The sequence below is a fragment of the Mesocricetus auratus genome, unplaced genomic scaffold (genome assembly GCF_017639785.1).
Source record: "Mesocricetus auratus isolate SY011 unplaced genomic scaffold, BCM_Maur_2.0 Super-Scaffold_100010, whole genome shotgun sequence".
NCBI lineage: Eukaryota > Metazoa > Chordata > Mammalia > Rodentia > Cricetidae > Mesocricetus > Mesocricetus auratus.
Window position 1 is genome coordinate 69,664,860 of NW_024429194.1, and position 23,716 is coordinate 69,688,575.

General features: G+C 44.3%; 1 protein-coding gene and 1 long non-coding RNA gene across 5 annotated transcripts in view; one reads left to right on the forward strand and one right to left on the reverse strand.

The window, feature by feature from the left end:
* Ano6 (anoctamin 6) overlaps positions 1–23,716 on the reverse strand; it is a 175,194-nt gene that overhangs the window by 16,380 nt on the left and 135,098 nt on the right. For 2 of the 4 annotated variants that reach the window (XM_021225485.2, XM_021225486.2), the window contains 7 exons: positions 15,386–15,528; positions 14,234–14,293; positions 13,965–14,042; positions 9,683–9,908; positions 8,386–8,555; positions 8,088–8,185; positions 2,880–3,010 (listed from right to left, as the gene is read on the reverse strand). In XM_021225485.2, coding sequence (XP_021081144.1) covers positions 2,880–3,010; positions 8,088–8,185; positions 8,386–8,555; positions 9,683–9,908; positions 13,965–14,042; positions 14,234–14,293; positions 15,386–15,528 — 906 coding nt within the window. The remainder of the gene's footprint in view (positions 1–2,879; positions 3,011–8,087; positions 8,186–8,385; positions 8,556–9,682; positions 9,909–13,964; positions 14,043–14,233; positions 14,294–15,385; positions 15,529–23,716) is intronic. The other 2 variants (XM_005067144.4, XM_005067145.4) reach the window with 1 other exon arrangement.
* LOC121142899 lies at positions 7,030–9,547 on the forward strand. The gene is made up of 2 exons (XR_005880031.1): positions 7,030–7,263; positions 8,275–9,547. It is a non-coding gene; the product is annotated as an uncharacterized LOC121142899 (long non-coding RNA).

The window sequence follows — 23,716 nt, forward strand, 5'->3', positions numbered from 1 at the left end:
CACGAGGCAAAGAAGAAAGGCAGACCCAAAGGCCTCAGAGTGCATGACATTTTGTAGGTGTGGTACAGGGATACAGGGGGTGAGCCAAGGTGATGCTGACGAGTTGAGACATTCACAACAGTAAGTAATGCAGAAAAGAATATATGGAGACCAGAGTGATGCTTGGTGCTGTCACCTTGACAGGACCTAGAATCTCCAGAGAGATGGGCTTCTGGGCATGGCTGTCAGGCAGTATCTTGATTACATGTGTTGATGTAGGGGGACTCTTTGACTGTGACAGGGTTGTTCTGTAGGCAGGGACTCCTGGGCGGTATACGATGGTGAAAGCAAGGTAAGCATTAGCGTGCATACATCCTTCTGTTTCTGCAGATGTGATGTAAATGACTGCTCTAGGCTCTAGTCGCCTGGACTTTCCCACCACAATGGGTTGTGCATTTAACTGTGAGCTACAATGAACCCTTTCTCACTTAAATTGCTTCTTTCAGGCATTTTAACACAGCAACAGGAAAGAAATGAAAATAGCCATTATTGTCATGACTTTGGAAAATTAGCTTGGAGATGGGTCCAATTAACAAGGCAAAGATGGAAAAGGCAGTCCAGAAACACAAGGGTTCACTACATCATTTTAGTATCCTTCACTATGCCATCTGTCAACTATGGGATGTCACCAAAGAGATCTGTGTCTATGACAGGTAGAACCCAGGTACCAAACAGTATCTTCAGCTTCCAGTTTTAGGACCAATAACTGCTCTTCTCTTACATTCTGTACCTTAAGTTCTTAGAGTGAGGGCCTAACACTCTGCTGGGCAACTCTGGCTAATACCTTAGAATCATTCAATTGCAAATCATGGGGATATGTACTAGATACAAAACAAAAACTTTGCTAGCAATAAGCAATAAGAACAAGAACAAAAATTATAGGTCACACAGCCTCAGTGGGCATCGAGAGTAGGCAGGGCAATGCAAATGTAAGATTGGCTAGCAGCTGCATACATGCTTTGAAGTCAACAATTATCTGTAAGTATTAGGTTCCAAGTACTGGTGCCAAGGGCTTGGAAGACGAGTCTAGCAGGGGAGAGGCATTCATGCATGCACAGGACTATGGGAACCAGGGCTGCTTGGCCCTACATGAGCAGCAAAGCAGAGACAAGAGCTGACTGGATCTGCCGAGGTCCAACAAGAGCCAGTCAGACAGGAAAGAAAGGAAAAGAGCTATGGTTGGTGGAAGGCACCTTCGGGAAGGTGGCATTGCTGGTGAGTGTGGGGGAACACTGTGAAGGTCACCTGGGAATGACCCCACTCCCAGAGACAATATTTATTTTTAGAGACATGAAACAGGAAATCAAAGGGCACTGAAAATTGCACCTTTTACAGCCTGGAAGGACTAAACACAGACTTCACTGTGTTATCAAATACAATGTAATATATTGTCTATGTGCAAACTCAGGAAGCTTCTCTAAGTCATTGGGGATTGTTGGCATGGCTATAAGTATTGTAAGGAATCTCAAAGTCTGCCTATAGCAGCTGTTATGATAGGCTATCATACATGCATTATAGAGCAGGATGAGACCAAATTAATTAGTTCATAACTATTTAACAGGCCCATGAAGTTCTAAACGTCTGTTCATCTTCTCCCCAAAGCATGGTTATGTAACTTCCCCCATAATGCCATTCATTTAACTAATCAACTGGGGGAAAATGACTTCCTCTGAAGACTGTACTGGAGAGAGGCTCAAATAAAAAACAACCTACACCAGGGAGCCACTATTAATGCTGATAACGGCTCTGGTAGGAGATGTTAGTAATTGTCTTGCAATCCATTCCACACGGATGCTGCGCCTTTAATAAAGCCCAACATTGATAAAAAGCAACAATTTTCAAATCTGGCCCCAGGCTGACACACAAAGTGGACTGCTTTATTACCCAGACAAACAGATTTTTCTGTGTATTATGCATATTTTCTAAAAGATATTTTATACATAGTAGGTAGGTTATTAAATCATACTCTATCTGTAGGAAGCACTGTCCTGGTAGAAACATAAAGCCTTATATACACACAAGGCCTGTCAGATTTTATGCTTGTTTTCCTATTCCTTCAAGCTTAAAACATTATGACTCATTGTAAAGGATAGGTCAAGGGCAGAGATGCAAAATGTAAATAGTTAGCCATCTCTTAGTGATAAGCATGCCATTTCCAATAGAAAGGTTAGTGTTTCTGATGAAAATCTGTTCTGAGATGCATCTGTTTCAGGCAACAGAGTTCAAAACCATGCCCAGCTGATGAAGAAAGAGAGCCTGTGCAGGTAAGCCACAAATGGACAAAACATTCAAGAAGGTGGGGGAGCCCCGTGCCAAATCCTAACTCCAGGCCAGTAGAACTCATAGGGTCACTCAAGGTACCACATACAAACAGTCCCTGTGCAGAAGAAACAAGAGGCCATCTAAAGCAGGAGTGAGGTATGGAAAGGGGACAGGGACCCTCCTTGCCATGAGGGACCATGTTCTCACAGGCTTGCTCAGTGATTCTCTTCTGGCCAGTTGCAGTGCTTGCATGGACTCTTGCCCAAGTGGAATGAATCATACCTAACGACAATGATGGAGTCCATTCACAGACAACATGGACAGAATGCGTTGAGAAGTTCCAGTGAAATAGAACCTCAGGAAAAATTCCATTTCATTGTCCGGTAATAAGTCCTTAGCTTTGAACAATGTAAGTACTAACGAAAACACTTGTAGCTGTCATATTTAGGCTTTGGTTTTTCTCTACTATCTACTTCTGTCTAGTGGAGAAAAACATATTCAATATGCTAGTTTTGTGGCTCAACCACAGATTCCTTCAGCTCCAACACATATCCCAGCATATTCTACTGAATACTTACTCATCTCAAGATACTCATAGAACAACCCCAGCTTGCCCATGGGCTGTAGATGGTAGTCCTGTTCCCATCGTGGAGTTATGTTTTCTGATCCTGAAACTCGTTGGTAACGTCCAATCAGATTCATGACCCATCTGTCAGAAAAGAAAATCAAATTATAAATCAGAACAAATATTGTCAGACCCACATCATGAAGTATTTCTTGCTGTCTCAAAGCTGATACAGGTAATCCTCCCAAGAAATTAGTTTTTCCTTTGCATGCTAAATGCCTTCAGTTTTCCTTTTTTTCCCTTCTAATCATTAAAAACATTTTTGTTCAGCATGACAATGATCAGTGAAAACAAGCCAAATGAAGATATCGATACAAACAGTTGATACCTGCTATAGACAAGTTCCGTTTGTAACACTGTGCAGGGAGAATTGGGGATGCTCATCTTGTGACATCAAGTGTGAGCCTATGAAGGAGGCGGAGGGCTGAGCAGCAGGGCTAGAACCCCCAGGCTGGGGACTGGGGGCTAGAGACAGCCTGAGGCAGGAGCAGACCTGCCTTTGACAGATAGCACAACACAAATGCTCTTGTTGTTCCTGGAAGGAGGAAGCAAGGCTAGGATCTAAGAGTGAGGATTTGTGTGTTCTTAACTTAGGAAGGAGTGGCTACTGCGGAACACTATGCACAAAAGTTATAAACTAGGTCTCAGACTCTGCTTTGAACCAAACAGCTTCAGGATAATGGAAGAGATGCATGCCCTTTAGACCAGGGTGCAGAGCCAGCCCTACACACCACTCATACTGCTCCCAACCAGCTGCCTGTTTTCTCATTTTGAACATCATGCTTCTCATGTCCCTGATCCATCTGCAGGGCAATCTTCCTTGAATCCAGACCTGAGAAGGCAACAGAACTGGCCATGCACCTGTGACAAAGAAGTTCCACCCCATCAAGTAACAGCTGGCTTCAAGTCCACACATAGCATCTCCTACACTTTGGTGAGTTAGACACAGGTTTGTGTGTGTCTGAAATTCTGACACTGAGGACTCACTAGTAAGGCTTACTCAGAGCAGATGCTCTTCCACAGAACACAGCCCTGGTTTCTCCATCTCTGCCTACTTCCTCTGTAGGAGGCTGGGCAAATAGAAGAACTGAGACTTGAAACCCTTGAATCCGCACCCACACACTCCTGCTTCCTAGCTACTTTGGTAAAGTTAAAATGTGCTGAAGTACACTGGCCAGAGCTGAGGCCAGGATTAATGGAATTTGAGACAGGTAAAAAGGGCCAGCGCATTTCCTCACACTCACAGGACTTCCTGCTGACCAATACAAGCTAACAGAGGTTACTAAAGATGGAGCTATGATACTGGGACACTGGTTTCAAGGTATGGAGTATTTGTGGACAGCAAAGCCTCCTCTATGTCAACCCAAAGACCTGGAATCTGTGAGGCTGTAGCCATTCCAGGAGACCTTAACACAGGTGGTACCCAAGGACCACACCTCACACAAGCCTTCATGACACCAAACCATGACAAATCCTGGCTTGACTTCCACTGGTTTATTTTATTGCTCTGTCTCCTACTCCCCAGCCACTTCTGCACACTGTCCAGCTCTAGAAAGAGCAGGCATTTTCTTCTGGGGCTTCCAGTCCACCTCTGTCCTGGTATACACCTAACTCAGTAGATACCTCCCTCCCACCATGCTGTCTTCCCACACATTGTAGGCCTCAGCAAAAGACTCTTGGCCTGGCTTTAGGAACTAAAGACTCCAAGCCTCTTGCTGTGTTCTCCTGAGCTGAATCATTCAAGTCTAATAGAAACCCATCCATCTTTGCCCTGAGTCTTTTGAGTTTTTTCTCAGTTGCTGTTGTTTGTTTGGTCTCTTTGTTTTTGTTTAAAAACAATAGCAACAAAAATAAAACAGGGCTGTGATTCTGGTGTCAGATCCAACCTTGACTTCACATGAGAATTACCACAGATCTTTAAAAAAAATAAAAAACAAAATCCACCAGAGAGCCTTTCCCTCTCACAAAGGAATTTCTGTACACATTTACCATAACATTAACAAAACACATATTTACTAAGTTTCCCATCACTGAGTTGTGATGGTATTTTTATATCTCACTTTCTCTTGGCCTTTTATCAAACTAGAGCCAGGTGCCATTTCCACTAAGGTATATCCCACCTACAAGCACACATCCCTTGGTGACTATACCACAGTCAATGTTCCTGTGAAGTGTGAGTGTGACTAGCAAGGCCTTGTCCACAGCCTTTCTTGAAGGCTGGTATTTTCTACTACAACAGTCCTTTCTCTGGTTATGTAAGTGCACGGTCATTTTGAAAAGAGAAAAGATACATAAAGGAAAAAAAAAAAACATCATAGCCATCCCCTGGCTAAATAGCTGCAGACACTAATGTTCCAGGTGTCTTAGGGTTTTCATTATTTTTCTTTAATGTTAATACCGTCTTTTGTGAAGAAAAAAGAAAGTACCTAGAATGCCTTGAATATCAGTGCTGGGATGACCGGAGGGCTGAAATTCTCTGGGTCCAGCAAAACATCGTATCAATCACTGATGATTACATTTGAGGTCGATGAGACACTCACTCCAGGGCTCATGCCCAGCCTGCGCCGTACCTGGGACCAGTCTATGTATGGGCTCAGCTCAGTCTAGGAGGCAGAGCCAAATGAAGGGTGTGGACCTGAAATGACCAAGTCTCAGAATTTGACTAAATACCCTTTCCTGTGTTCCTTTGACATAGTGACCTCATATGGAACCTGTGACGGCTCTTCCCTGGCGCCAATACTCTTCAGGAGGGTGAGGTACTGGGAGGCAGGGGCAACGGGCATACCACTCTATTGGACTCTATGTGGAACTAAGGAACTGGCCCACACAGAGTGTCACAGCCCCAGGGACATTACTCTACTCTGAGACTTGGCATTCTCAGGTTTCAAGCCAGAGGAAGGGAATTAAAAACATGACATCATTATCCTCGGCCAGAATGGAAATCTCTGTACTTGTTAATAATAAGCTTACTTGATGTCAGAATTCCTCAGAATTGATTTAGAACTACACCCTCCCCATTCAGTTACTTATCAAAAACCATTCAGTGTTAAATAATCTACTTGGCTCAGGAAATGCTGCTTTAGTCGTACAAGAATGAGTTAAGTGTTTTTTTAAAAAAATCCATTTTCATATTGAAACGGCATGATTTGCCCATGACCTGCTTTTACTTATCTGGAAAAACACGGATATGAACTTGATGAAAGGAAGGGTTGTTTTCTGTGCCGCAGGATTACAGTTATCTCACAGCTAAAGCTGGCACACTTTCCTGGGATGGCAGGGTTGTCTTTGCTGGGAGAAGGAAGGGCCTTGACAGCTCCCACTGAAGAGGAAGAAGCCCCAGTGATGTGGATACACTGAGACCCAGGCGGCTAACCATCCCAGAGAGAATGACCAGCAACCTGGCAATGCAGGGACAAGACAGAGATTCGCGCCAGAGAAAGACAAAATTGTCTGTGGTGGGGGAACACAGTGGAAGAGGCAGGAGGCTTCAGCCTAAACCAGGTGGTGAGCTTTAAGCAAATGTATCTCACTACCTAGTGGGGTAAAAGACTCTAAGTTTACCTTCGTGCTTGAGTGAGTGGCTCGAGAGGCCGTTAAGGCGAGGTGACACTCTGCATTGGTGTTGACATGGAAGAGAAAGCGTTCACGGAGGAGGCATGTAGAAGGGGGAATCAGAAGTTTTGTGAAAGCAAAACTGGAAGCCAGAAACTACTTTGAAAACGTAAGGGTGTGGTCAGAACACTGTCCCAAGGAGGTTCGCTGCCCATCTCCAGAAGATCTGAAGAGCGTTGGGTCCCATGGAAGCATCGGCTGTAGGACAGTCGGCCATCCTGGATGACGTAGGGAGGGTGAGAACCACTGAGCGGGCAGAGGCATGCCAGGCAGCATCCCAAGGGAAGGGTCTATCTGGGTGACCGAGAGGCCAGAAAAGGCCCTGGCTAGCTAGCACCCTGGTGTTAGCTCGGTGAGACCCATGTTTGACATCTGACCTCCAGGGCTGGGAGACTTCGAATCTTATTTTAACCCATTGACTTTGTAATAATTTGTTAAATTGCAACAGAAAATTTTTATATCAAGTGTTCTGTTTGCAGGAAATGCAGACGGTGCTGGGCGGTTGACAGATCCCATAACAGGGTCCTTGCTACCTATCTGCAGGGCACCCGGCCCCTGCTGCTGGTCTCATTTTCTTAGGGAAACCATTCAAAACCCTGATGGCAACAGTTTCTGATGCCTTGGGGCTCACAAGAGACATCTATTCTTGACAACACTGAGTCTGGAGTCATGAGATCCTGGAGTTGAGTCCCAAGCTAACAACCTCACTGCCAGTGTGATTTTGGGTAAACCATTTAACCTCTTTCAACCACAGATCTTCATTAGCAAAAGAAGGTTAAAGTAATAGCTATGGAATTAAACTATATAAACGTAGACATGTGCACATCAACATACACATGAAAACATAGCACTTGCTGCAGAGACTGGCATATATTGGGCATGTAACACGTTACTATCATTGGCTTCTAGATGCACGAGGGTGGAGGATACTGTTTGAATGTGTGGCCACATGTAGTTCACAGCTCTAACATGGGTCCCTTCTCAGAGGCCTCTGCTGAGTCAATGCCAGTGACAGCCTAAGAGGCATGAACTACAGCAGGTGGGGTTTCTGTTAAGTATGAAGATGAAGGTCTTATAGAACTACTATCTGTGCTTGACTTGTGTGTACATGTGTGTGCAGGAGCACGTGAACGCCAGAGGTTGACAACAGGTGTCTTCCTCAATTAGTCTTCACCGGCTTTTTTCAGGCATGGTCTATCATTGATCCCAGAGCTAGCCGGTGAGCTCTGGGGATCCTCCTGTCTCTACATCCTATGGAGGAGGTTGCCGGCATGTACAACCGTGCCTGGCTTTTTACATGGGTACCGGGGATTCCCAAGTCCAGCCTTTGTGCTCACACAGGAAGCACATTGCAACCTAGCCATCTGCTGAGCCCCTGTATACAATCATTAAACACGTATAAACCACTGGTTAGACCTTCTCATTGAGAGGCCTTTAGTTTCAATGGGTTCCAGCCTGCTTTAGAGGAAGACGTATGGCTACGTGGGCAAATTATTTCAGTGGGTGGGCCTCCCATCCTGACACCCAGGACTACATATCTAGTACTCACGGGAGCAGCACTTCTTGTATGTTATTCCAGATGGCCTTCCCTCCCATGATGATTGTCAGCTGTGTAGTCAGTTCAAGGAGACAGCCACCCGGGTCGCACTGGCATGTTACAAAGGAAATAATATTTAGATTTCAGGTGTGTCGCTTGCAAAGGAGCACTGCATTAACATCTCTATTTGTTCTCTTAGGCTAAAAATAGCCCAGAAATAACCCAAGGAAGTCACTTTCATTGGGCAGCTGAGAGAAAGCGAGCAGCAGCTCCAACTGTCAAGAGAGTAACGCGATTGTGTATTTCGCACCTCTTCGTTTCTGTACTTGCCCAGCCAATACACTGGGTCCCCTGGGTAGCCGACAAATTTGCCCTTAAAGAAAGCAATGTAGAAACACGAGGAGTAGTAGTTGACGAACTGGAATAAGAACATCTTCATGGTCAGGCTGTTCTCGTAGTCAGTCTGCGTCCTTGGGAGTTCTGCAGTTCAAACAACAAGACAGATGCTGAGACCCTGAACAGCTCTGAGACCCTAATCAAAGGCTTGGATCTCTGAGATGACACCCTGGAAGGAATACAGTTCATTCACACTGTTCCCGTTTAATCTGCTTTCCACTTCTTAATATAGCCACTGTGTTAATTCTGAGTTTACACATTGTTATGAGTTCTCATCCCATCTAAACACAATATCCTCCATGGCAAGCAACACACACACACACACACACACACACACACACACACACACACACACACACACACTTTTTAACTGCTCCTTAAACTTGAAAAATGCTTTTACAGTCAAATGGCCAAGAACGGTTTTGTTCTAAAACCCCAGAGTTATTTTTGTTCTTCTGGTGCTAGGGATCAAATCCATGCTGTCACTGAGCAACATGCCCAGCCCCTCAGAAAATTAGCTGTGAACTGCCAAGTAAAGGCACCTCTTTTGTCCCCTGGAATTGTAAAGATCTCTTGGAAACAGTGGGACAGAGCAACTGTGTGGAGGCATCTGGGAAGCACAAACGGTTGTCCTCCTAACTACGAATCTCAGCCAGTGTGACTGTCATTCTGAGAATACCCGGATGCGTGCTGAGTGTGGGAAACCATGAAGCAGCTGCTTGGGATGCAAGCCAGCCGGAAGCAACACACATTGCATCAGGCAGAGCTGCTGAGAACCGTATTCACATGGACAGTATGGGGGATGACGGACACCCATGCGGCAGCTTGTCCTCTCTTTGAGGACTGCACTTTTCACTGGAGCTGTGACCCTGTTCCACTTGTTTGCAACAGAGACTATTTACTTTCAGCACGAGGATACATGATCTAATGTAATGTAGAAACTATTTACTTCTAGCATGAGAATACATGATCTAATGTAATGGAACATATTCTTCTGCCCAATGTGTTTACAGAGCCTGGATATTCCTACCATTGTCTTTGCCATGTCCCTTCTTCTAATACAAAGATGCACATAACATACTTCCCATATGGGCTAGAGAAAATATGTTTGCATTCAAAATTTCCTAACAGTCTTAGCCTACAGGAATGAAGATGACAGCTAACGGTTCTCTAAATCTTTTGGAAATCGCTCCAGCGGGGCAGGACCTCACCGAAGTTGGTGATCATGATGGCCACCTTCTCATAGATAGTGTTCAGGATCATGATGATGATGAAGCTGATGATAGAAGCTGTGATGGATGTGGCCATCTGCGGTGTCAGGTATTTCTGGATTGGGTCGGTCCCATTGGGGTTCTTGGGGAGGGTTGTAGAGAACACAATGAATACCGACAGCCTGTAGACGATGATGCCGATCACAGATGCGATGATGAGCAGGATCTGAAAGTACCAGCATCGGCAGCGTGAGCCTCAGCGAGAGTCAGACCATCACCGAGACGGGCCCAGCGATTAGATAAACAAGGGGCAGGGCATCTCACGGAAGTGCCGGGGAAGAGCTGGAAAGTGGGGCAGGATGGGAAGAAACATGGAAACCAAGGAGGGAACATTCACCAGAGTGGGATACTGTTGACGGTCAGACTGTGCCAGGCAAGAGATGTGGTACCCCTTACTACATATTCTATACAACTGTCCTATAAAACTAAGAGTGCCAAGATAGAAAGTCTATGTTAGAAGGACTGTTGATCTTCAGACAGCACAAAAGTGTCACAACATCCTCAGTCGAAGGAGTGTTCATCATCACAGTAGTAATGAAAACGTCCCTTGTACAATACTCAATGGTTCAGGTTTGGACTCATTGGGGCTTCTTCAGTTCTGCTCTAAGAAGAACCATTCCTTCTATCAGACAGTCCCAAAGAGTCAGCATGGGCTGGCTTGCCTTTACCATGGGAGTATCAGGGTCTAACTGGAGCGCTGGCCAAGGTACCAGGCTGATGAATTGGAAGCAAGCCTCTGCCTTATGAGCTCATGCTTTTCACACATGGGTTCAAACTTCTCACACTCTCAAGCTATTCTCACCTGCAGTCCCACAAGCTCTGTTGTACAGACCTGCCACATTTCTGACTCCTATTTCCCAGGGCCAGTGGGTGGCATGCTGCACAGCCTGTCCATGGCAGGGTTTTACTTTCTCAGTGAACAGGTTTTCTCTCTCTGGTCAGCACTAATTTCAGGTTAAAGACCCTTTCCTTACTTGATACAGCAGAATTTAGGTCAGTGGTTTTCAACCTGTGGGGCTTGACCCCTCTCAAGGTTGAATTACCGTTTCACATTGGTTGCCTAAGACCATCAGGTATATCTGATATTTACATCATGATCCATAATGGTAGCAAAATTATAGTTATCAAGTAGCAACAAAATAATTTTAATAATTGGGGGTCACCACAGCATGAGGAACTGTATTAAAAGGTCGTAGCATTAGAAGGTTGAGAACCACTAATTTAGACACTATTGGAGAGGCCATTTCAAGTTGCCCCCTATATCTTCTTTCTTGGACATACTTCAGAATCATGGGCTCTGTCTGAATGCTCATGATGAGAGTCGGGGAAAAGATATGGAGAACAGGAAGTCTAGCACCAAGCAAGGCACAGCACATGTCAACATATGCAGAGAAACGTACAGGGATGAGTGACAGACTTCCTGCACGTGAAGCCCAGCTCTGGCACTGGCGGTGGAACCTTGTACATGTTACTCCCAGGCTTCACTTTCCCATGTAGTGGACAAAATCCTACAGGGAGAGCACCACACCAAGGCCCAGGAAAAGCACTGGGTAGTACTAGCTGTGATGATGGCAACCAAAGTGTTAAAAAGACATTTTCCTCCTTGCTGTGCAATCTGTGTATAGAGAAGGCATTGTGTTTCCCTGTAATCTTGCTCATTATCAACTCTCCTTCACAGTTAAGTCTTGTGAAATGAAAAGGATTGTGTGTGTGTGTGTGTGTATGTGTAAATTAGCTGAGGCTGAGAAAAATTGGAAAAATGTAGTGTCTTCCTCCCCCAGCATAATACAAGCAGGCCATTTATGTCTCTCTACTAATCATCCCCACAATTACTTTTCTAATTATTCATCACAAGAGCACCCTTTGGCTGCCTACTGCCAACCTCAACACCCTTTCACTATTGAATTCTCACAAGTCCTCGGAACAGCAGGCAGTGTTAGAAGGGAGAAACACAGGCTGGAAAGAGTAAAGATTTGTTCTAGAGTGAGCTGACAGGAAGGGGGCTCAAAGATACAGAGCCTGGCGGCTCAGCCTCCCCCTTGGCTTGGGTAAGGGCTCTGGTATCTCCCAGGCCTGCTATGATCCTGGAAGGCCTCCACAACTTTCCAGGCATCTGCTCAAAGCAGGGTACTTTCTCCCATCAGTTTACCTTTTTCTGACTCTGATGTTGACATTTTTCAGATCTAGCCGTAGGATGTGCTCACTGAAAGTGCCCTATGGTGGACAGACATAGAGCCTTCCTTGTCTAGAAGAAAAGCCTGACTTTGCTCTGTAGGATCAACCTCTTCTAAACTCTCAGCCTACTGGGTGTCTACTGGATGCTACCTAGGCTACAGTCACCAGCCCTTGTCAAAATTATACCTCAGACCTGGAATTCAGTTTCAGGAATTGAAACCAACCTTCCCTGATTTCATTATCATACATTCCAAATGGAAATTGGCTTTATTGCCTACAATAAAAAAACCTTTTAATTATAAAAAAGTAATATAAAGAAAAATAGGTAAGATCGCTCACTATTAAAATAAAAGCAAAATTCTTCCAGAACTATGCCTTATTTGCATATTAAAAGCCAGTTTTTGTATTTTTATCTTTCCCTTTAACTCATAAACCTTAAAATTTTTCCTCACGTCATGGGATATTTCATGAGCATGTTTTTGCAAGGATGTACAATACTCCAATGTCTGGCTATGTCTGAAGGGGTAAGGACATTTTTGGCTGTGGTGTTCGTGTGCGTATAAGCCTTGGTGTGTGCACGTGTGTTATAAAATGAGATAACATGTGTGAAGAAATCTTACCTCTCTATAACACCTTATCCTTAGTGACACAATCCTGCTATGTGGCCCAGGCTGACTTGAAGCCATTCTGTCTTGGCTCTGTGAATACTAGTGTTACAGATCAGTGCAGCTACTCTGAACTTTGACATAGTTCTTGATTCACTGTTTCTAAAAGCTAAACGAAGCTAGCACATATAAATCTTTCTGAGTGTCTTTTTTTTTTTTTTTTTTTTGGTTTTTCAAGACAGGGTTCCTCTGTATTGTTTTGTTGGCTCAATACACACGGTCAACCTGGTTTCTGGGAAAGATGGAGAAACAAAGTCACCTGTCCCAGTGGGAGAGGATGACATTGCAGCCTGTCACCTCAACATGGCATCTCCAAGGAGGTAGAAAAGAGAATCTCATTGTGTGCACCCATCCTCACAGGGTCAGGATGTTTCCCCAGATGGGTCACTGTGTTTGCCTGGGTTGGTGCACACATACGTATGACATCACCTAATGCTGAGTTCCTGTAACCATCTCACAGCTGACTCGGACTCCACTCTAAAGGTATCAGTCCTTTCATCTCTCTGTGTGTTTGTATTTCTTCTGGCATTTCATTTAAATTCAGTGTTTCGAAATCTTTACTCTTCTCTGAAATGTCTTCCACTGCTAGCAAAGTTTAGAAGGTCATTTTAGACCTACAGACTGCATTCACTTAGATTTATTTCTAGTTTATGGCTTACAGTTTAAAAAAGTATTTTGGAATTTATCATAGCATGTGGTTCAAAGTATGACCTGACCTTTCCTTCCCCAACAGCTAGCAAGCATTCCCACTGTTCATTAACTCAGTCTGGATCTATAACCCTCCCTTTCTTATGCATTAAATCATGAGACAGGGCTTGGATCTGGCTGTCATGTCCCCTTCTTTAATCTGTTGGGTTTTTTTTTTTCCCCTAAGTCAAACAAAGCTCTCATTAAACTGTATTAACAGTATCTTTTAGCAATGTCTTTTTTTTTTTTTTCCTCCCTCACCTAAAACCAGTTTTTCAAACTTCTTTTCCTTTCTTTAGTTTTTTTATGCTGGCTTCTTTGGCATATTTTTTTGTTATGGAAATTCCTACACTTTTTAAATTTTAATTGTTGCTGTTGCAATTTCATAGAGTTCTCACTGCCCCGCACTTGGTTTCTTCAGTAGCAGCTGGAAATCTTGACCTGATGGCAGGAATGAGGTAGAAGGAATAGAAAAACTGCAGTGGACAGGGAGGTGTCTCCACCTGGCAATACTCCATGTGGCAGCCAGGGATCACTTAGGAGTCATCTTTCTCGATGATACCATGTACCTTTCTGAAGGAAGACCACACATAGGCACCCAGCTTGCACTTTCCTTGGTATTTTAAATGAGATACTAAAAGAATTTGTCACACAGTAAAAAATTAATTAAGCATAAGCTTGTGACAGTTTCTTACCCAGAATAAGACAGCGCTTGCACACAGGGTGATCCGGATACACTTCCCACAGGTAGTAAACGGGATACGCTCCTCCTCCTGATGGAGAAAAGCGGCTGGTCAAGGGGGCAATGCAATAAAACTGTCCATACCTCTAGCTGTGTCAACAGATCTTATACCTAACTAAAAACAAACACAACCCACCTTTGTAAGCATACTGTTCTCATTCATATAGATATGCTGTTAATAATCCCACACTTGAGTTTCAGCTTTCATATTAAAATACTCACTTGTAGGCTCTGCCCTGTCCTCTCCAGCAAATAGCAGTCACTATTCAGGATGGGGGTTCCCTGTATCCCAAGAGACAAATGCCATCTGCTGCTATTCATAAAATAAGGATGTTCAAGTGCCCCTCCCTTCTAGCACCTACATCCTGAAAATCTGGAGGCTGATTTAGAACCGTACAGTTGGGGACATTTCCTCAGACACTTGGTAAAAAGAATTTTCCTTCCAGGAGCTACTACCATTCAAAATTCTGTTCCCACACTGGTGACTAAGGGCAGCTCTGAATTCCTGTGTTGACAGAAATACTATGGGAGACTCAGAAATCAGCTCTTGGAGGTTTGGGGATGAGCAGGGAGATGGGTAATGTTATTTCTTCTTTTTTTTCAGCAGTTAGTTGCAGCCAATATACTCTTCCAGTGACAAATGCCTCACACAGTGCTGGTACACAGTAGGATCTCAATATGTGTTCCCCTCCTTCATCCCTTTCTGATTTTATTTTACATTAAGAGTCACAGTGTATTTTTTCCTTTCCTTGTTTTTCTTTTTGTTTGCTTTTGTGTGTGTGTGTGTGTGTGTGTGTGTGTGTGTGTGTGTGTGAACATCCCAACCCAAAGAGCCAGTGACTGAGCACCAGGGAGAGAGGGACAAGCAAATTCAGGATGCAAACTGACAGCAAGGAAGATTCCTGAGACATCTGTATGCTAACACACCTTACCTTATACAACCCTGTCATTCTCTCTCTGTCCAAAATATATGCATTTTAACATTATTGAAAGAGAGGGGCCACAGTGGTTTCCACACATACTCTCCTAAGCAGTGCCCAGAACACATCTCGGATACTACTCAGCATCTCAGAGATGCCAAAACATCTGCACTGTTCAAGCCCTATGATGGCCTGGTGGATTGTGGTGTGAACCACTTCAGAGAAAACACTGCACTGAATCACCTTGCTGAGACCATGCAGGGAGTGCAGTGCACTGCATCACCTTACTGAGACCATGCAGGGAGAGCAGTGTACTGAATCACCTTGCTGAGACCTTCAGGGAGTGCAGTGCACTGCATCACCTTACTGAGACCATGCAGGGAGTGCAGTGCACTGCATCACCTTACTGAGACCATGCAGGGAGAGCATACACAACAGCAGAACAGACACATACCTGAGTGATCTCATTTATTACCACGTGATTGCACTGGGCTTCATACTCTGGCCGGGGCTGTTCCTCCTGCTGTAGCTCAACAGTGTCCCATTCGTACTCAAGTTCTGCCTGGCGCCGCTTCCAAAACTCCAAAAACAGTGTAACTGACAAGAGAAAAGAGGACAGCACGGCTCTTTGAGGTTGCTGTCAGAATGTCATGCCGGGAGTCACCACTCCCACTCTTGTGGTGAGCACAATGGATTTATAGATTTAAATAACATTTAAGAGGCAGGAAATGTTTTCTCTAAATAAAGATGTTGGCAATTTACAAATACTGTGAAGCATGATGGTCTGAGGGGGGTAATGGTGATGGTCAGAAGGCAAATATGTATGTCGGATGCAAAGTTGAGACCCACGGGTCACCAACTGAACACACAAGGAATTCACTACTCAAGAGCAGTTCGTGGTTTGGCCTTTCCCCACATCCTCATTTCTTCTCTTCCTCCCTCCCTCTGAGACAGGGATAGAAAGGAACACTTACTTTAGTGCCCTCTAAATATGCTTAAACAATATATGAAAAAATTAGGCATCATTATTTTTCTTAATCTGTAACTCAAAAAAGCTAAATATGTTGTGTTAACTGAAGATACAGCTTCCCTAAGCTCTTTTAATTAGTCTACTGTCTTTGACCCTTCTTAAAAATTCTGAAATTGTCACATTTCCATTCACAATTACTATTCAAGTGTCCACTAGATGTTGAGAACAAGAAAAAGAAACTTATAGATGTATGGGAACAACAGGCACCGCAGACAGGGCAAGACACGCAACTGAAATATCCAAAGGACCATGCATCCGTTCTCAACCTGTGTTTTGTGACCTCACAGGGGTCACATGTCAGATATCCTGCATATCAGGTGTTCACATTAAGATTCATAACAGTGACAAAATCATAGTTATGAAGTAGCAAAGAGAATAATTTCATGGCTGGGGGGGTCACCACAACATGAGGTACTATATTAAAGGGTCACAGCATCAATAAGGTTGAGAACCATTACAACAGACTCTTCAGGGACAGCCTTCCATAAGAGGGGCGCTGTCCACGAAAGGTCAAGGAGGCCAGGGCACCAGGTACTTTCCATTCTGACAGTGACTGAAGGGTTATGATGGGGAAGATGGGACAGCCGAGTGACAGACCTGCAGGAGGGCAGGTTACAAAGGGCATCATGAGCCTTGAAAGGAGCTAGGAGCTTAGTAAAGGTTGGGAGACACATGAAGGCGGTCTAGTATGAACACAGCTGCAGGAAGACCTACACGCAGACACCAGAGAAGGTGTGAAGGATGTTGAAATGAACAGAATGGATGCAGGTCTAGAAGGGGTCAAGAATGCAGGCCATGTTTCTGGCTTGAGCAGAAGGGTCTAGAAGGGGTTTCTGGCTTGAGCAGTGTCGTACATGAACACATCTCAGAGGGAAGACACTGGGCCAATGTAGTGCAGTGAATGAGAATGACCCTCCACCCCAGGCTCATATATTTGAATACTTGGTTCCTAGCTGGTGGAACTATTTGGGGGAGGATTAGGAGGTGTGGCCTTGTTAGAGGAGGTGTGTCACTGGGGCAAGCTTTGGTGTTTCAAAACCCCAGACTGTTCCCAGTAAGCTCTCTGTCTCTGCCTCAGACTTGTGGATCAAGATGTGAGCCCCACCATGATAGACTCTTAACCCACTGAAACAGAAAGCCCAACTAAACATTCTTTTGCAAGTTGTGTTTTATCACAGCAATAGAACAGTAACTAAAACAGTTAGTGATGGTGTGTGTCTGTGGGCAGGTGTCTAGAGTACTGGAAGGGCCAGCCAGGTCAGGAGTCTAAGTGCCAGCTGAGGCCTGACTGGGGGTGGATGGGATCACTAAATGAGGGGTCTACAGTGGAGGTCTCACATGAGCTGCACTTAAGAGGCACTGGGGAGCTTAAAAAAAGTCCTAAGCACAGGCACCAGCCCTGAGACTCTGGTTCAACGGGCCTGGAATGAGGAACGTTGCCCGAGCACAGGTGGTATTATCTTTTTCTTGCCTTCCAATTAGCAGTCAAGGTTGAGAGTTGGTCCCTTGGTCCTGCAGAGCGTAGTGGGAAGCCAGAGGCTAGGAGGCAAGTCTGGGATGCTGGAGAAGGTGCCCGAATGCAAAGCTTTCCAAGGGTGAAGGGCAATGAAAGGCTCAAGCACCCACTTCCCAGTCTTGCTTGTGTGACAACTTCACCAATGGTCAGTTGGATCAGAAATGCCCTGTGGGTTGGAACCAGGTCCCCACATTGAGGGCAGAATGCTGCTTCCACTGAAAAGCATCCAGGCCTTCAGTGTCCTTGAAACTTGCCTATGGGGAAGGGAGGTAAGTGCTTGCCACTGGATAAACACCTTCAGGACAATAGGCAGTCTTGTGGGGCAAGCTGTGACTGCTAGTCTTGTTGCCCACAGAAGCAGACATTTCCTGAGACCCCTGCTGGGGAGTATGAGCCACCCCAAGGCAGCCTTCCTTGGCTAACTATGGAGCTAAAGCTCCTCAGAAAATACCCACATGGTCTATCAAGCAGAAGGCCTACTTTAGTTTACCCAAGTGTTCTGCCAAGTATATGGCCCACTCCAAAGGCTGACCCCACTGTCTCATAACTAGGAGAGCATTCTAGTATACTCTCTCTCACAAAGAGCACCCTATTTCCTCTATCAACCCCTTTTCTCTTCAACACATGTATGTAGCACGCAGGTAGGCCTGGGCTGATCGTGGCCATGGCCATAGTGTCACGGTTAGGGAGGCAGGGATGTTTTCTTCGCAGATGAAGCACACTAGTATACACCAGGCACTTAACAAACAAATGCACTGAAATAAACAAATAAACTGAAGGGAATGTACCAGAAGCTGGGTACCCCTCCAGCCTCACTGAGGAACAGTCTTAGAGTTCCCAGCTCTCGCCGCCTGCTCACCTCTGGGTGAAGTTCACCTTCACCACTCTGCTACACCAGACGACCTGGGTCAAATGCTTAGTTTCACTGAGTCTAGTTTGTCTATTTTCCAGTTCATTCATTTCTACCCTCATTTAAATTATTTCTTTCTGCCTACTGATTTTGGGCCTCTCTATTTCTTGTTTTCCCAAGGCCCCAAGGCACCTTAAATTACTTACTTGAAACCTCTTTTATAGTTTAATGTTAGTACTTGTAACTATAAGTGTTCTTACAACTGCTTTCATTGTACCACATACTGGTTTTGGTAGGTTGTGTTTTAATTTTCATCTGAGTCTCAGAACTTTTTGGAGTTGTTTCTTGTTTTCGTCAATGAACCATCATTCATTATTTAACATTGTGTTGTTTGATCTTCAAGGGGTTGTCTGTTCTGCTTTTTAAATGTGTTTTTATTATCTTAAAAACTGCGTGCATGTTCTTGTAAAGGTCAGAGGTACTGGATCCTCTAGAGCTGGAGTTCCAAGTAGTTGGGAGTGGCCTAAAACAGAACTGGGAACTGACCATAGGTCCTCTGTAAGAACAGAACCAGATGTGGAACCATCTCCCCAGTCCACATCTTTTCTATAGTTATTTCAGTCTTCTCATTTCTGTGGCTTGCTCATATCTGTGCTAGGATATGATCCATTTTGGAGAAAGCTCCATGGGCTGCTAAGAGAAGGTATTTCTTTGGTGTTTGGATGTAGCTCTCCATTTGATCATTTAACTCAGATACCTCTTTGTGGGATTGATATTTTCTAACCCATTCCTGTTTTCTGAACCTAAGCAAAATATAAACATATTAAAATATAATATAATTAAATCAATAAATGCAAACATTTTTACCTCTTTCTAAAAACCTTGCTGCAAATTTTTTAATGTACATTTTGTTTTTTGTTTTTTTTTTGAGACAGGCTCTCTCTATGTGGCCCTTGCTGTCCTAAAACTCACCATGTAGACCAGGTTGGCCTGGACATCACAGAGATCTGCCTCTGCCTCCCAAGTGCTGGGATTAAAGGTGTATGCCACCACTGCCCGGTGTATACTTTATGTATCACTGATTGAAGGTTGAGAAAAATAAAACATTCTATCGAGCTCTTATTTGAATAGGCCATGGGCAACATAAACTACCCAAGAGTCATTTTTCTAAGTTTTAAAATCATGACATACACAGAATCTATGAAACAACTCTATCAATAGAGGAAGATTCACTAAAATAACTTTTCTCTCAAAAAGCAACATGATCAATTCTAATTGACACCTAAAGAGAGAATAGTGGCTCTCTTCCCACTACTCCTGACCTTAGGAGTTGACAGCTGTTTACTTCCTGGGCAGTTATGCTTTGGAAGTGACTGGATTTGAAGTGAGCAAGTGACCAGGTGGGAAATACAGAGTTGTTAGCAGATTTTCCACCTTGAAGGCAAACCCCAGGGGTTACAAGAACGGAGTGGTACTCTTCATTTCATTCGCAGCCAAGAACTCTCTGGGGGTGCAATTACCCAGTGTTTTAGAGTACTCCTAGGAACTATCAGTGTGGGTTCTTTTTCTTTCTTTCTTTCATCTCTTTTGGGGGGGATTTCAAGACAGGGTTTCTCTATGGCTTTGGAGGCTGTCCTGGAACTCATTTTGTAGACCAGGTTGGTCTCGAACTCACAGAGATCCGCCTGCCTCTGCCTCCTAAGTGCTGGGATTAAAGGCATGTACTGCCACCTCCCTGCTCAGTGTAGGTTCTTATGCAGAGTGTCTTGAATGGGAAGAATTGCTGTTCTGTATATTTTGTTCTGTGTTCTTGTAATGCAGTAAGCCAAGCTCCACTGGCTAACACTGTACTTCAGTACCTAGGCAGAGCACACACCAGGAGGCTTTAGCCCAGTGGTTCTCAACCTGAGACTCCTTTGGGGAGGGGGGTTGAACAATCCCCCTTTAAAGGTCAAATATCAGATATCCTGCATATCATATATTTACATCATGATTCATACCAGTAGCAAAATTACATTTATGAAGTAGCAATGAAAGAATTTTATGGTTGGGGGTCACCACAACATGAGGAACTGTATGAAAGGGTCACAGTATTAGGAAGGTTGGGAACCACTGCTCTAGTCAATTAGATGTAGTTAAAATTATCTCAGTACCCACCAACATAATAAGAGATGAGGGAGGGTTGCATGGATCTCAAAAATCAAAATAACTTCTATTAATTATGATCGTATTGCATCAAAAGAAAATACGTATCAGACGAAGATACCCAAACATACAACAAAGCTGAGAGCAGTATAGTATTATGTTCTCTTACATAAAAGGGCAAGACATAAGCTCTGAGAGACAGAGGTATTCTGATGCTGTAAGAGCCTGAGATGTCTTAAAAGGCCTCTAACTTTTCAGAATGTGTTATTAACAATGTTCTATAAGGTCAATTAGCTTGATCACCCCGTTTTCATCTTTCTAACCTAGACTCTCTTGCAGCTAGGGTTCTAGAAATGACTTTTTAAATGCTCACCAGCCATGTATACGTGTCACTCAAATGGAGACAGAGAAGGGAGCAGCAGGGACATCTCAGGCCTGGGAGCACCATGAGAAGTCAGCTCCTTGATCCCCAGGTGCGGGTCATTGGACCTTCTAATCTCCTGGGTCTTCAGGAGCTAGGGGTCTGGAGGTTTCCCAGACACCAGCAGGCCTTATATAAAACTTGCCTTCACATGTGACTGAAGCAGAAATATTAAACTATGCAAATTTAGGGATGTCCTATGATATTTGTTGAAAGAGAGAATCACTTACATGAAAGGCCAAGAAAGCTAAGCACCAAAGGTCAGCACCCGCTGCTCTCTAGGTTGAAACTGAAACCCAAAGAGAAAAAGTCTCCTCCCTCTCCCTCTGTTTATCCCCTGTACATTCTACATACCCGTGAACACACCCACACAGGAGTGGTCAGTGCTTACGGATACATAAAATCATTCCCTACATGTGACCACTGAAAAATGGATCGTATAACCACATGTCTAAGCCAGGAGAGTCAGGTAAGGAGGAATGGCAGGGCTGGCTCATGTTCAGCATCTTTAACTACTGCTTGTGTTTAGGACTCTAGAGTCAGCACAATCTCCCAGGCTGGTACAGCTTAAATGGGGGATACTTCTAAGTTAAGTACATGATTGGTACTTTACCAATTGCAAAAGTTTTCCTACCCTCAACGTTTCTCATTTCTAGAGAACAGAGAGAAATAGTCATTGCCAGATACACTGTGCGAAGATGTTTCAGGAATGGAAAGGCTGTGGTAAGTAATGACTTGAGAGCCTCCCACTGCCTCCATTCTGCAACTTCAGACTTTCTGTAATGAGGTTCACAGCGGTAGTCCTCACAAGGCAGAAGTGACAAGGAAGCCGACATAAAGAACTCAGAGAATTCATCAAATACGCATGCTTAGAGACGTGTACATATGATGCTACAAGCCATGCAGAGGCACTTTCTGCATTCTAAAGTCAGACAAGATGCATCGGCAGCCAGATGTAGGACAGTTTAGCCAGGGTGCAGTTAATGGTCACAGAAGGTAAAGTTAATTAGGAAATTTGAGGATTGCCTCTCCTGCATAAAAGTTATACATAAAAGTTAATATACATTGATATATTAAAATTAATATGTCACACATATTAATACAATATATTATAAATATATATTAATTTTGATATACCAACACATTAATCTATATAAAGCATTATATTATGTTATATATAATTAACATGTTATAAATATATTACATAATATATATGCTTTGTTTAAAATGCCTTCTGTTTAGAATCATAGCAATCACAAGCTGTGGCTCAGGCAACATGAAGAGTGCTGACCCCCGTGCATAGCTCCACCACTACTACTGGGGGAAAGGGATGTATTTCTAATAGCGGAGGGCAACACAGAGGATCTTAATACCCTAATCTGACCCAAAGTCTCATTCATGCCAGGCAAGAGTACATCCCGAGCCCTCTCTATGTTTCTGTGGCATTTCCCAGAGTGTGGTTTCCAGTAAAACATAGAAGTGTCTTAATCCAGCAGAGACAGCTGATCTGAACAGGGGAGAGCTCTTGGACCCCAGACCAACAGCATAGGACTGATCCAGATCCCCTGAGTGTGAGAGTCAGTGAGGAGGCCTGGGCAACCTATGGGGCCATGAGCAGTGGATCAGTGTTTATCTGTGGCATACAAACAGACTTTGTGTGTCCATAACACAAAGAGGGTTGCTCTCTCAGCCTGGATCTTAGGGGAGTGCCTGGACCCTACCCTGAATGAAATGACAGACTCTATATATCCCCTATGTGGAAGGAAGTGGCGATAGGGTGGGAGGCTGGGGGGGATGGGGGGATGCGGGAGGAGGGGAGGGAGAGGGAACTGGGACATCAGCAAGCAATGCAATAAGAGACTCAATGCCACTGTTGCGTGTGTGGGTACACCTTGCCTAGCAAGTTGGTGCCCAGAGAGCAACAGTGGCATGACTTTTACAGGGTAACCAACTGTTTTCTCATTGGATCAGGGTGTGTTTCACAAAGGAGATTTCAGGATTGGTACCACAAACCTGTTTAAAAGCCCATGGCTGAAGAGATCATAGGCCCTAGGGTGGGACCTTCTATTGTTACTTTGCTAAATGGTTATGCTATCAAGCTGTCTTTTTTTTTTTTTTTTTTTTTTGGTTTTACAAGACAGGGTTTCTCTGTATTGTTTTGGAGGCTATCAGTCCAGCCCGGCCTCGAACTCACAGAGATCTGCCTGCCTCTGCCTCCCGAGTGCTGGGATTAAAGGCGTGCGCCACCACTGCCTGGCTCAAGCTGTCTTGTAAATATTTAATTTAAACTCATAGATCTGGGCTGCTCTCAACCCCAGAAGAGAAGTTTTGCCTTGTACAAGCATCAGTTAATGAACTCTTATAAGTGGTCAAATACTGAGAATAAATGCTTAGCCCTAAATGGGACATCTTTTATTGGACCCCCCACCAAGGTAATAGTGCAGAAGAGGCGGTAAAAAGAATTTGAGAGCCAGAGGAGAGGGGAAAGTGCCACACAATGTTGTCTTTTGGGAAGAGGTGGCTATTGCACTCACAAACTCATATCATCTATAGTTATCTGCAGGAGACCTGCAAAAAAGAAGCCAGCTCACAAGACCTCACCCCCTAACCGAGGAGCTGTTGGCATTCAGTAGCTGCTTGGAGAGGGAGAATCATTCTTTGGAGGGGTGGCCAGAGGTATGTTGCCCATGCTCAAGTGGATGGTGGCACACCCAGGAAGCATGAGCTGGACTTAGTGGGTCTTTTAGAAAAGAAAAGGACTCCATGAAGTTGAGAGAGGATCTGGGGGGACTGGAGAGGAGAAGTGGGGGACGGACATTTCAT